Genomic DNA, 13,318 nt, shown 5'->3' with positions numbered 1-13,318 from the left:
GGCCTTAGCAGTGACCCCGAGCGCTCTGGTGAAGGCGCTGAGGTAAACCATCAGTCGGCTGATTGATGACTCGCTCCTCACTGGGAAGGTGCATTAGTATTGATCAGCGCATCGCTTCTGTAACAAGTGGAGTGCGGCTGATTGGAGAAAGCGCTTCCGTCATTGCACGGTGAACTCGCTGACCTCTGCAGCAGTTCAATGCTAAACCACGACAAATGTCTTCAATGTCAAATTTCAAGTCTAACGGGCTCGTATTTTCAGTCAGTCAAAGATGGGAACAAATTAAGTTGCACATGCCACGCGATGATTAAGTCCTGTATAATCATTTCACATGCACTAATTTCAATACAGGGTCCTGACATGGATGTTTTCAGTGCTTCACTGCACCGCATAGTTCAGTTTGACTCACTGTTGGTACTAGAGAGGAGCTCTAACATGCAGTGATGAATACTGGATTTCAGTTTAACTGACTCATCCTTGACTAATATTCACACAACCACCCACGTCTGTTCATTCAGTGTACTCAAGGTGTACAGACACTAAAGTGCCTCTCGGTCGCATGACGAGCGAGTCTCTGCACCGACGCTGAACAAACAACCTGCTCTCCTGCGAGCTTCACCTCGCAGTGAAGGCGTCGCCGAAATGATCTTCCACTGTTTACTACTCCTGCCATTCCCGCTCACAGCCAGCCTGGTTGTGATTACAAGGAGCTGATCTCCTCTCCTCAGTGGGATTCTCCACGGTCCGTGCAGCGAGCGCTCGGATCTGGAAAAACCACACATGGTGGGAATTATGGAATAACGCTGCGTCAGGAATGTTCCCACGATGGCCAGCGGGATCTGATGGAGGTCCCAGAGGCTGGCTGGTGGGGTTTATGGGTAATGTAACACACACATACAGAGTTACATGATCAAATGCCTCATGTGTTAGTCGACATTTGGACCGGTTCCTCTTGTGTTGGATCAAAATAGTCCTTTGTGTGCGCACGGGTTTTGTTTAACTGCAAAAAAAAAATCAGTGTGTGCAATCCTCAAGCCTCATCATTAGCACAGCTTGCTCGCAGCTGATCAGCTTAAAGACTGAAATCTCACCTCTCATTTACACTGCTTGGCTCCAATAATCTCCCATTGGGGATCATCAACAGCAGCGAGGGGTCAAGCTAACTGACCACACACACACCAGCAGACCCCTCCCTTAAACTGGTCATGGTGCCAAACTCGGGGGCAGACCTCCAGCGGGTCACCGAGCAGGACTGCTTGTGTGGCACGTGGGCCGAAATAATCGGGAATCACTAGAGAGTGAAGATCAGCGGCGCAGAGACAGATTAGCAAGCTACTCAGCCACTAACTTAACCCAGAGACTCATTCAGTAGAGGCTCGGGCTCGATCGCAGAGCTGCCAGGGTATCAGTCAATGAGATTTGGCAAGAGGCAGCCGCACAGGCACACACGCAGTGCTATTTTGTGAGATTAAGCCTGCAGGTTTGAGCGACTGTCAAGGGATTCTGTCGCAAAAATGTGTCAATCCACTTCTAGCGCGGCTGTTTTCGCCTGTGCTCACTCTGCGTTGTAGGTCACTGCAGTTGCCGACTGAAGCTCCGCATTCCTTCGCCGTCCTACATGAACCCTGCTGTAAAAAAAAAGAAGAAGAAGAACGGAGCAGCCTGCCAACATCAGGCTGTACAGTAAATGCAGAGCACTAGCCTGAAGCCAAGAAAAAAGAAAAGTGCGACATCCAGACATTGGAAGAGGAAAACCAAGAATGACCTCAGTGTTTCCAAGCCGCCGTATTTCACATGACATCAGCTGCTCTGAGGAGCGTTTTATTGGTTCTCATAAACCTCTCCCTCGTCCATCTGATGTTTCTCCCTCACAGGTGTTCCTCCACTTCCCAAGTCTTCTTTGGCCGCCAGGCTCAGCTATGGAGTCACCGGCGACACGGCGATGTGTGGCGACCCGCGCGGCTCTTGGCTTGGGATGTTATGAATGGGCACTGTGACAAGGGCAGGCTGCTTTCCAACCCCCCCCTATTGCTTCCCTTTCTTGAGGTTTCGCTGCATGCTTTAGCACCGCCTTGATACTGAAGCTACTTTCTAACCAACATGAGCTGGAGTAACTTTCATGATTATGGGTGAGGGCGTACTTAAAAGTCTGAGGGGGGAAAAGTAGGCTGCAGTGCATATTTAATGGCCAAACAAGTCATTCCAGCCCCAGTTTTTGGTGTACTGCAAGTTTGTGGCTTGAACTGAACACAGAAACACATGAAACAGTTGGAACATTTAAATAATGTAAGAGTGAGCCTGTTTTTCGCCTTCAGTTTGCAGCAGAGTCCCTTCATTTGCTGCACTTGAGGAGGATGAATCAATCCAACGCACGCTCAGGTCTGGAATCTATTTTCTGTGCGTGGCAAGATGTTTGCTCCAATGATTCAGGCGCATGCCACTGCTTTAGTAACCACACACACAAACATTACACCCCCGACACAATACGATGCTAACCTCCTAAAAGGGACACCAGGAAAGAACACTGTAATCGCTGCATCCTCGACTTTCTCGGATAATCCGACAATGCCGCTATTGTTTATGTATTCTGAGCGGCGTATAAAACTGAATCCTCGGTGGGTTTGACTGGAATGCGACAAGGAGGACGATGTTCGAAAGCATCTGTACCAGCATGAACTCATCTAAACATTTTTGGCCAAGAGGCATTTCACAGTGGGGTGAGGGAGAACCTTCCACTTTGTTTGTTTGAGTGTCTCTCTCTCTCTAACCTTTTGCATGATGGACTCTGGGACCAGAGACTGCAAAAAAAAAAAAAAAAAAAAAAAAAAAAAGGCAAACAAACACCATCAACCCTGAGCAAATATAAGAGAGAGAGACACACAAATTGCTGTTATGGTTTCATGGGAAGCGGCTGAACTCTGATCAGCGCAGAGAGGACACAGGAAGTGGCGGCGTTGATGTTTATGCCCGGCTGTCGTGCAGTGCGTGATCTGCTGCAAAGACCCGTTTCATTTCATTCAATTAAGGATGCAAAGCAGCCCATGTGAAAGCAATACAGAGAGCAGGAAATAAATCCACTTTCCCCCTCTGTATGTCCGTCTTACAGCGGACAGATCATACATCACCCGGTCAATAATGCACATTTTTTACAAAGCGGCTGCAGAAGCCAGACAGCACATGTATATTTCCTCTGAGTTAGCACTTTGTGCGCTCTTAATACTGAAGCATGCCTTAAGCATTTTGTGTTCATGTCAAAGACCCATTATCCATGGCCCGGCTCGAAACGCTGCCCATCCACACAGACAGGCCGTCCCATCCATCAACCCGTCCTGTGGCTGTTGCGGTGGGGCTTTGACTGGACTTTGCGGAGGATTATGCAGGCAGGTGTGGTAGAGAAAGAAACACGACACCATAAATCACCTCCTCCACTCCTCACTCTGCCTTCTACTCACGGATACCTGACGGCTACCCAACGTTCCTCTGAGCCGGGACTGTATGATCAACTGTGTGACAGAGAGTAACGATCAAGGCATTACGTTTCACAAAAGACCCCATTTTTTGTCATTTCCTGTCACACGTACTTGTAAGTTAACAAAGATTGACCCACCTACAACACTGAATGGAACAGACCATCTGTAATACAGTGGTGGGGCAGGGGCGGGGGGTCCCTCACCAGCAGCCCAGCAGTGAGAATCGGCCACCTGCCATTGTCAAAGTCACACTGATTAATAGCTGCCTAAGCTGCTTACCCAAAATGTACAGTGAAAGAGGAAGCGAACAAAAGGGACAATTAACGTATGAACAATACAAACCAGATGAAATCCAGGAAAACGGGTCAGGGATGAACTGGTGTGACAGACTGATTTGGTTATGTAGTTTAACAGACGGATCAAAATACAAAAAGGTGCTTTTAATAAAAAAAAACAGATTATGTTTAACTCCACAATAGCACAATGTTTTTACAGATGCTTAACAATTACACAGAGAGATCCATCTGAACAGGAGCAGACCAGAGAGCAGTGCAGCCACACCAAGACAGTACTGAGTAAAGGGAGCAGCTACTTAAAAGCTCGCCTTTGCTTTCTCAACCTTCAAATTATAACCCACAGCAAGATGCAACAAGCGCAGGCTAATGGCTGCTGAAAGGTAATCCGAGTAATGTCAGAAGGTGGAGGGAAAACTACATTTCAGCACAAAAGAACTTCTGGCTATGTTAGAAGTAAAAGTGGACTTTTCCTTTAAGAGCGAAAATCCCACCTGGACTGACCTGGACTAAAAACGCACACGCTTGTGATCCTGAAAACGTTCACCCAATGGCACAGAATTGAAAACCAGCGCGGCAAAGACTCCCAATTGTAGGTCAATCTTTTCCGTTGTATCTCCACTTGTCTTTATATAGCGGCGTGTGTGCGCTTGAGTGCACCTGCTGAACGAGGACCCAGATCATGTATTGCCCTGGAAGGAGAGGAGGGTGCCCTCCTTCTGCCTGCTCCAATCAGCAGTGCAGCCAGAGGGTAGAGGCTGATCCATACACTGGTTCATGGCAGGCAGACACGACGACGCATCTTCAACTCTGCACACCTTCCATATATCTGGGTATATATGCATTAAAACAACTCAGAAACAGAGCCATGAGAAAGTAAAAGCACATGTTTTTCTTGTCCTTACTTGCAGAAATCAATCACCATGAAAGAAAAGGCTGCATGTAGATATCAAGCACTTGCTTTCCTGCCATTGAGGGCAATGACATAAGTCTCTCTGATATAAGTCTGCATGAAAAGGCCAACAGGAAGAGCAACTCTCTATCTGGAACAGCGGAGGTTTCGCAGGCTGCAGACGGGTTGGTTAGCCATTTGTCTTTGTTTCCAAATGGCAGGGGCAGCTGCCACAAAAGGTCAGCAAAATGTTACCAGAACAAGGCCCTATAGTGGCTGCGACCACGTGCCTGTGGCAGGAGGGGGGACACACCCAGGTGGAGTGACACAAGGACACTTTCTCTCTCGCTTTCACTCACAAACAACACCCAAAATGCGGCATCTTGTTTGGCATCAGGGAGCCTGATGCAGCTGGTGGCCTTTCCTAGCTCATTCTCCACTCCCCGCCCCAGCGAAGTTACCGCCTATCTGTGGAAATATCAGGTTACACTCTGCCCTCCGGCCCTCCATCAGGGTGTGTTGAAGGCTGCGTTTGAAGTGCCATCCTCCCCCCTGCCCTCCTTAACCCACCTACACCCCCGGCTGTAATGCAACCTGGGTAAACTTACACCAACCACCGCCGCCACCGCCCCCAGTCTCGTCTCGGGAGCTTTTGTGCAGAAAGGTCTCATGCCCAGGGACATGGGTGGATGGATGGGCGGAGGTCAGACACGGCCCTTGCAGCTCGCACGACAGAGCCAGTAAAGTGCTGACGGACGGACGCACCAGCACACAAACCAAGAATAGCTTTCAAACCTCTCCTCTCTAACACACACATGGTCTCTGGGGATCATTCCCCAAGACCAAAATTTCTTTGACAACTGTTTTTCTCATCTAATCAACTACATCCCAAGGAAATCAAGCATAAAGAAAGGATGAAAGGGAGCAGAGGGATGGAGGGAGGAGCGCAGAAGAGCATCTTTCTTCCCTTCCTCTTTTGGCAAAACAAGTCAAAATGAGAAATGAATGAGAAAACCTCGTTTCTGCTTGTGTATTTTGAGCTCCTTAGGTTGTCTTTTTAGTAGCCTCCAGAAAGAAAAGCTGACTGTGAAGAATTCCTTACATGTGCTTTTAAACAGAAGCAGCAAAATTACACGCTCTCATCTAACATGTGTTTTACCTCTGCGGCTGGAAATTTAATCCATGACTGAGCTTTTTATGACTGAGCTGTATACCGTACCGCCTGGATGCTATGACTTCAGGACTATTAAGGCTGCTGGGTGATACTATTACACGAGGTGCACAGCCACAGTTTCTTTTTACATTGTTTAGGGTGTCTGCTCCATGATACTGACTCAAACAGGCACTTGTTGAGCTTAAATTATGTGATATAGTTGCAAAAACTATGACACAGGCCTAAATTAAGCCTGAAAAAGTCGCCTCAAACATCAAAAACAGAGAAAATATTTTCAAACCTTCTATTTTGCATAACCCGATGATAATTAAGTCCCTAAGAAACACGTTCATAATGGGACACAGCACAGGAAACAGACAACAAAATGCCCAAAGGACCAAACACAAAACATCACTGGCTTTTCCAGATGTCCTTGTGGCATCACTCATGACAGTAAGACGCTAATTGAAATCTGACTCCGAACTCGTGCTATTTTCCTTTTGTCAGACACGACAAGCTCCGAGGCGTCCGCCCGAGGGGAAACGACCAGAAGGTCAGCTGTTATTTTCAACCCATTAACTGCACCGTGAGCGAATGGGTCTCATTGTTGCCGCACTGTCTCCATGCCCAGAATAATGTGCTTCTGGTGCTTTGTGGATGCAAATCAAGTGCACCTTAAGGACACAGACAGTCTATTATGATGCCACTGTGGGGAATAAAGGCCAGGCCAAGTGGCTTTTTAGTGGCTCTTTTTTGGAGTAAACTGTGTTTTGTGTATTCACCCTGAGTGGTGGGACAGTTTTAAAGCTGGCCCGGCCTTGAAAGTGTAAATAACACACACACAGCATGTTTACTGGGTGATAACCTGGGCCCATGTGGCACCCAGCCAGACAGTGGAATGGCGTGCGGCCTCTCCACAGATGACCTTTGAACCCTGCTGTCAATGAAGGGTCAAGCAACGTCTGCGAGAGAAACACGGCTTGAACTCACGTCATTTCCAACCTTTGTTATTTTGGGGAAACTTGTCATTTCTGCCAGTGAAGCCGCAGCAAACACACCTCAACTTTTCCACCAGCTTCCACGAAGACGTGTTTTGTAAGACGTTGGCTAATTTGGCTAACTCGCTAAAGGGGGAGCTAGCATCAAACTGGGCATAGCCACTGGTCAAACTGGCTCCATGTTATCCAGCCTGCTGCCGGGCGGCGTCATCCAACAAAGGGAATTAAACCAGTGTTGACGGGCTGCAGTAGAGAGCTGGCTAATAATTAACCCAACCCCGACCACGCTAACATGTATTACTACTTATCTAACAGGTTATTCATGACAAAATGCGGAATTTTATATAATTCACCGGCAAGACACAAACATTAGCGCGACAAACCCATCGGCCATTACCGGAGCCTCCTCCCGGTGAACAGGGTGGAGACTACACATCTCCCTTCTGCTCATTTAGGTGCAGAGGAGGAAGATTAGGTAGAAAATCCCTCCAGCCGGCTCCGACAGAGGTCAAGGGCTTGGCTTTGGATGCATAACTAACCAAAAACAACACCGCCATTGGCTCATGTTCAGCTGCCTCTCCCATGAAAGCTGCGGCTCTTTCTGCACGCCCTTTCTCCCCCGAGCAAGGGATTGTTCGATGGCCGCATGGGGGGCACCAAACCCCCACTGAAAGAGCCTGCCACACCACACACACCCTCTCTGAGAGGCGACAACACATCCCCAGTGGCTTGTTTCTTCATAGTGGTCTTTAAGAAGTATGGTAAACATACAGCCGAGCTCCGTCTCCTCTCCAGAGGACAATCCAGGATGGGCTGCCGGTGTGTGGCACTGGTAACTGATCTGTGGATCCATATTTCAGCCTGTTTCTGAGCAGGCTTATTTAAGGGAAAGAAAAGGGGCGTTTGAGAATTAAAACATGTCGGAATAGTAAAGAAAAACCCACTTACAGCCGAAAGGGATTCACAAAGAGGGTCCTCTCCTCCCCTGTGCTCTCCAGCGGCAGCAGATATCCCTGCCCTCCGGGAGAAAACGAGGAAAAGTCCCGGTGTGATTTGTGGGATTGTGTGTTTTAAAGCGGAATCTGGCTAAAAGATGCCCGTTGTCTTCATGTTTTCACTCGCTGCCTCGTCTACAGACACAGTCCCGTTCCCTTTCTCATTCTTCTCTCCCGGAGCTGCTGAGGAGACACGCTGCGCGTCTCCGTCGTTTCCTGTCCAGCCCAGATCCCAAGGCTACCTTCACGGTCTGTCGAAAATTTTGGAAGCGATAGCAGAGAACGGGAGTGACCGAGCTCCTCGGCACATATGACTCTTCTTTGCACTTCATTGTGAAGCCATTCTCCACTCCTTATTTTCCAACATAACATAACATAATTATGTCTTCTAACATAAAATAGATGAAAAATACTACCGTTACATTTTTTTCTATTTTTATTTTACGGGAAAACATGGAAAGTCGGAGTCTTGGAGGAACAGTGAAGGCAGCATCAGCATCCAGTGTTCGCTGTAGTCGATGGAAGAACATAATAATAATAATAATAATAATAACAATAAAAATAATAATAATAATAATAGCATCAAAAAGAGCCTTAGCCTAAGAGCCTAAGAATGGATTTTTTTTTAATTGCAATTGCACATGAGTAAGATATGAGCAGTAAAATACAGTGACTTTGTACTATTGCACGGTAAAAAAAACAAAAAAAAAAACACTGCACGAAAAAAAAAATAAGTACAGTAAAAATAATGAATATTGCACAAGATCGTGGCACAGATGAAATGGATAGTGGCAAATGTTAACATAAATAACGGAATTATTATTTTATATTGTTCTTTTCAGTGTTCTCACATATGTTTTAAAAAAGGTAAAATATGTTTTAAAAAAAGATAGTAAATTGAGTGAAGCAGACACATTTAACCACACGGGCTCTTGCTGATGCTCACTTAAAGCCAGCACCACCAGACAAATGGGACTAGTTCCAGATTAGGAGATTATGTGTTATCCATATGGACACATGGCATTACTAACCCGTCAATCCCCCTCATCCATTTTCTGAGTTAGAATTACAAACAACATTTTAGAAATGCTATAATCCCCACTTCACAATCCCATGAATCTGTCACCATGTGTTGCCACACAAAGTATTTTCTACCCTTTTGTGCTCTCTAATCCTTGTTCCAGGCAGTTAAAACTGTATAAAACAAGAAGAAGTTTGGGCGCAAAGAGAAATATTCTTGCAATTAATGTAAGACAGCAGTCAATACCTGTTTTCTTGGCTTGTAGCTGTACTAAAAAGAAAAGAAAAGAAAAGAAAAGAAAAGAAAAGAAAAGAAAAGAAAAGTTATCAACATGCTTATCAAAATCAAATGCTTTGTTGCCATCTAGTGGACTAAGGCAGGTACTGCATGCTCAACTCAACCCCATTTTGTGGCTACAGTCATGGGTTTTTAAATCACAGATTCAAAGCTTGTGTCTCATTGTGACGCCATGGAAAGGAGCTACCTTCTCTTACGTCTGAAACTGCCACACAGCACAAACAGCACTATTTTTCTGACTGACAAAGCCTTTTTTTGACGGCGCCAGCGCCTGTATGCGTACTCAATGACTCATACCCTGACACATTTTCTCTGCCAGCCAGCCTTTGAGCTACCTGTCTTTTTGTGAGGCAATGGCACTTTCACAGTCACATAAACGTCAGTGCAGTCCTGTTCAATATCTGTTTAGTGCTTGTGTTCAGCAGCCCTCTCCACATGGTACACTGGGTCATTGCACCTTTGGTCACTCACTCCACCTCTCCAGCTGTTGCTGCTACATTGTTCTTCTTCTGCTGCTTGAACACACACACAGCTTCCCAGCAGAAAACACATATTTATGGCATCTTGCAGTGCTTAGTTGCTCTCCATGTTAGTGTTACAGCTTTTTAACATCTTTGCACTATTGCTGCTATGACCAATGTCTGCACTTTCATGCAAAAATATTCTGGTTGAGGTATAAACAAGTACTTACAGGGAATTCTTCATCTCCACGCAATGATACAGTATAACACACTGCAACAAATATACAACAGCTTCCAACATACTTAACATGTCAGGAACAGTAACGAGCTTTTGATCTAAATCAGCACATTACCGTCGTCTTACACTGAGGACATCAGAGGTCACAAACTGGAAACTTGAGAAGAGGAGGAGTTTCTGTCACAGGATGTTTTCCTTCAAGAGAGGATGTGTAAAGTTCAGTCTTCGCAACACCGTGGGAGTGTTTCAATCAGAGGCAGAACGAGGATATCATGCATCACAGTCAGAGGAGTGCGTGCATGGGACCAGGGTCGATGGTGTCAGGGTAACGGATCAGACCTCTCTGCAGCGTACGTTTAATGCAGTTCACCGGAGGAGCTTGAAGGCTGTAGGTGATGAGGGAAAGCTTCAAGGGCATCATCCTGCTGGAGGCGAGTTCACACTCCGGGTGCGACAGATCAAGATGAGTGCTTGCTGGATGTTCGTGATCCTCATGGGCTGCAGATTAGGCCCATCTCACTCCACTCAGCCTCAGAGCACCTGCGTCTGTCACGGTTAGTTGTACTGCAACACATACATTCAAGCTTTTAGTAATTCACATGCTCACGGTCACATTCAAGCACTAGATGTGACTGAGAATGCTCATCATTTGGCTAGAAATTAGTTTTTTTTTCTCCCACAGCTTTACTCGACTGTGCATGTGTGGTTACAGTGGGATTCATTTGTGAACACTGAGGTTAGCACTCTCAGAAGCAGTGTAGGAAAATTTGAATATTAACGTGACTCCCTTATAGCCTCCTCACGCTGGCTGAAATTGTGTATTTGTGGGTTGGGGCACCTGTTAATGTGTCACAATAAACTTTAGGACAATTTCTGTTTACACAGAGTGCAGAGGGCATTCATTTCCACACTAATCCACTCAACAAAAAGCACTAAATCACATGAATCCTTGCGGGCGGCACACTTGAGTCAGTGCACGGCTGACTCAAGTGTGCCGCTCACATGGCGAGTGCCAGGTTTTCAGGTGAAATGTGAGGCTGCTTCAACAAGGTAAACGTGCTTAGACGATTTGATTGAACAAAATCCACGCGGGGGTGGCGTTGCTGTGAAATGATGAGTTTGAGTTTCAAAGCCTGAATTTCAGCGAGGGGAATTAAATGCAAATGAATCGATGTTGGCTGGAGCTGGAGCTCGAAGAGGCCATTTCCTTTGCAAAGGTGTTGCAGACAAAGACAATCTGACTCGGCTCACTGCAGCAACAAACGCTGTCTCTCCCTATTTCAAAATAGTGTTTTTAAGTCACACTGGCATTATTTGGTTAGTTCACTTAATCAGAGATTGTGCATTATACTGTGTGTGTAAAAGACATCCACCATCAGAAATGAAAGTGCACCCTGAATCATGATCACACTTCTCTTTCCAGACCAGCTGAAAACTTTCTGCGTACCTCCTGGGGACAATGTGACTGTGTCTTGCCCAAAGCTTGATGCCAATCATGTGATATTTAAACTTCTTCAGGACGAAGAAATGATTTTCAACCATTCCTATATCCGAGACAAAAAAGCACTAAACTATAAACCACCACACAGCAGGGTGGTTGTGGAACTGCATGAAGACAAAGAAAATATATCAGCCAGTTTCAGGCTCACTGGACTGAACGCCAGCAGCCATGGCATCTACAGATGTGAGGGCACGGTCATATTCCCTCCTCCACTGAGAACTGTGTCGAGCGATTGGAGGATCCTGGTACTTTTAGAAGGTAAATATTCCCAAGAGCTTTTAAAAGAAACACCAGAAGGATGTCGACAGCTCTGCGGACATATGATTAAATGCACTGAATGTGTCTCTTCCAGGACACCAATGCCGTATTCACGCCAAACCTCCAGAAAACTGTGGATTTCACTGGATTTGGATTATCGCACTTGTCAGCATCTACAGCATAATCGCCACCATCATCGCCATCGTCATCTGGGTGAGTCGTCCCTCAAAAACATAAGTTTGAAACTTGTAGAAGCACATAGTTAATCTAAATAACACAGCGACAGTCTCTCCTGAAAAACGTCTGTATGTTTTTCTGTTACTCTGAATTTAGTTTTCCAGCTGCTCCATTTTCTCATTTTTTTTAATCACACAAAGTTCGTCCCAGTTCAAGATTGTCTAAAAACTTTCCCTTCTCTCTAAGGAGTTAAATTGTTTGGGAAAATTGTTGCATCAGCCGTGTATGGATTCATTTTTCCTGGCCTGAAATTAGTCATCTACGCTTCAAAACATTGGCATCACCTTTGAAAAATCCCACAATGTGTAACTTTAAGTTCTGAAACGTAAGAGCTCCAGGGCCCACAAACCTCCCCCTACAAAATCCAGAGGACATGACCTCAACGATAGTTCCGGCCTCCGCCTTGCATCACACTGCAGGTGACGCATTATGAGCCCTTGGACCCTCTCAGCTGAATGCTGTCTAACAGTCTTCACGTGTCTTACAGGTCAAGCTGCGGAGGACGGATTCCCAGAGCGACTACATGAACACCAAACCCCAAGCACCCAGGGAGCGCAGGAAGAAAAGAGGGGTTCAAAATCCTATACCACGGCACTTCTGACGACCCGCGCAGCATCTGACCATTTGCACACTGACCCCCGTCAGTTATTGAAATCTGGGGGGGTCCTCGTAGTAGCTTGGCCCGATCAGAACATTACTGAGCAAGATTGTGTTTGTCAGTAGTTTTATGTCTACACAGCGAAAGTAGCAGTTCCTTTTACAGTAGAGAAAAAAAAAAAATAAAAAACCATCTTACCCAACAGTTTTGGTTTTGCTCACTTCCTGTTTCACCCACTCACTTCCTCTATCACACACACACACACACACACACACACACACACACACACACACACACACACACACACACACACACACACACACACACACACACACACAGACGCACAATCTGTAGCTGGAACCCCTCTTTGTGGTTGAAACAGAAGGTGTCTGATAGAGGGGATTTAACCACATTCAAAGGGTTTACTCTGCTTGCAAACCTTTGCCATACCATGCCGATTCAGCGTGATCACAATTTCAAGATGGAAAAACAGCCGTTGCAGGTTTTACCAAACCGTGGTGTCACAAAACAAAACATAAAAAGGCCGATTAACATCACACTTCTCTGTTTGCCTGCTCTTAATTCTAAGAAATGCGAATGTGTTCTTGGACAGTAAGCGTCATGGAGCTTGATGAGAACCTGATAAACAAAAGGGAGAGGCACGCTTCAAACAGCAATCTGCACCGTTTCCTGTCTTCCTCCCGCTGCTTCTTCTCCCTTCCTCGTGTTTTCTGCAGATGTGGCTGCTTCAGAGGCTTTCTACCTGTACCTTGCTCACCTAACAGTTTCTGTGCAGCAACTGCAAGTGCGCACGCACACACACACACACACACACACACACACACACACACACACACACACACACACACACACACACACACACTAGCTTTATTGGTGTCACTCAGC

The 13,318-nt window shown here is 46.1% G+C and overlaps 2 protein-coding genes across 5 annotated transcripts in view; one reads left to right on the top strand and one right to left on the bottom strand.

The window, feature by feature from the left end:
* raph1b (Ras association (RalGDS/AF-6) and pleckstrin homology domains 1b) overlaps positions 1-7,996 on the bottom strand; it is a 36,832-nt gene extending 28,836 nt beyond the window's left edge. For 3 of the 4 annotated variants that reach the window (XM_070957682.1, XM_070957685.1, XM_070957683.1), the window contains exon 1: positions 7,755-7,971. The gene's annotated coding sequence lies outside the window, so the exon portion shown is untranslated. Of the gene's footprint in view, positions 1-7,754 lie in introns of all 4 variants that reach the window. The other variant, XM_070957684.1, reaches the window with a different exon arrangement.
* Positions 7,997-10,044: 2,048 nt separating this feature from the next.
* Positions 10,045-12,615, top strand: LOC139327862 (T-cell-specific surface glycoprotein CD28 homolog). The gene is made up of 4 exons (XM_070957873.1): positions 10,045-10,372; positions 11,242-11,577; positions 11,672-11,790; positions 12,302-12,615. Exons 1-4 carry the CDS (start codon positions 10,282-10,284, stop codon positions 12,413-12,415), a joined length of 660 nt encoding a protein of 219 aa, XP_070813974.1. The 5' UTR covers positions 10,045-10,281; the 3' UTR covers positions 12,416-12,615.
* The last annotated feature ends 703 nt before the right edge of the window (positions 12,616-13,318 follow it).

The sequence above is a fragment of the Chaetodon trifascialis genome, chromosome 24 (assembly GCF_039877785.1).
Source record: "Chaetodon trifascialis isolate fChaTrf1 chromosome 24, fChaTrf1.hap1, whole genome shotgun sequence".
Lineage (NCBI taxonomy): Eukaryota > Metazoa > Chordata > Actinopteri > Chaetodontiformes > Chaetodontidae > Chaetodon > Chaetodon trifascialis.
This window is presented reverse-complemented; position numbering and strand designations above follow the sequence as displayed.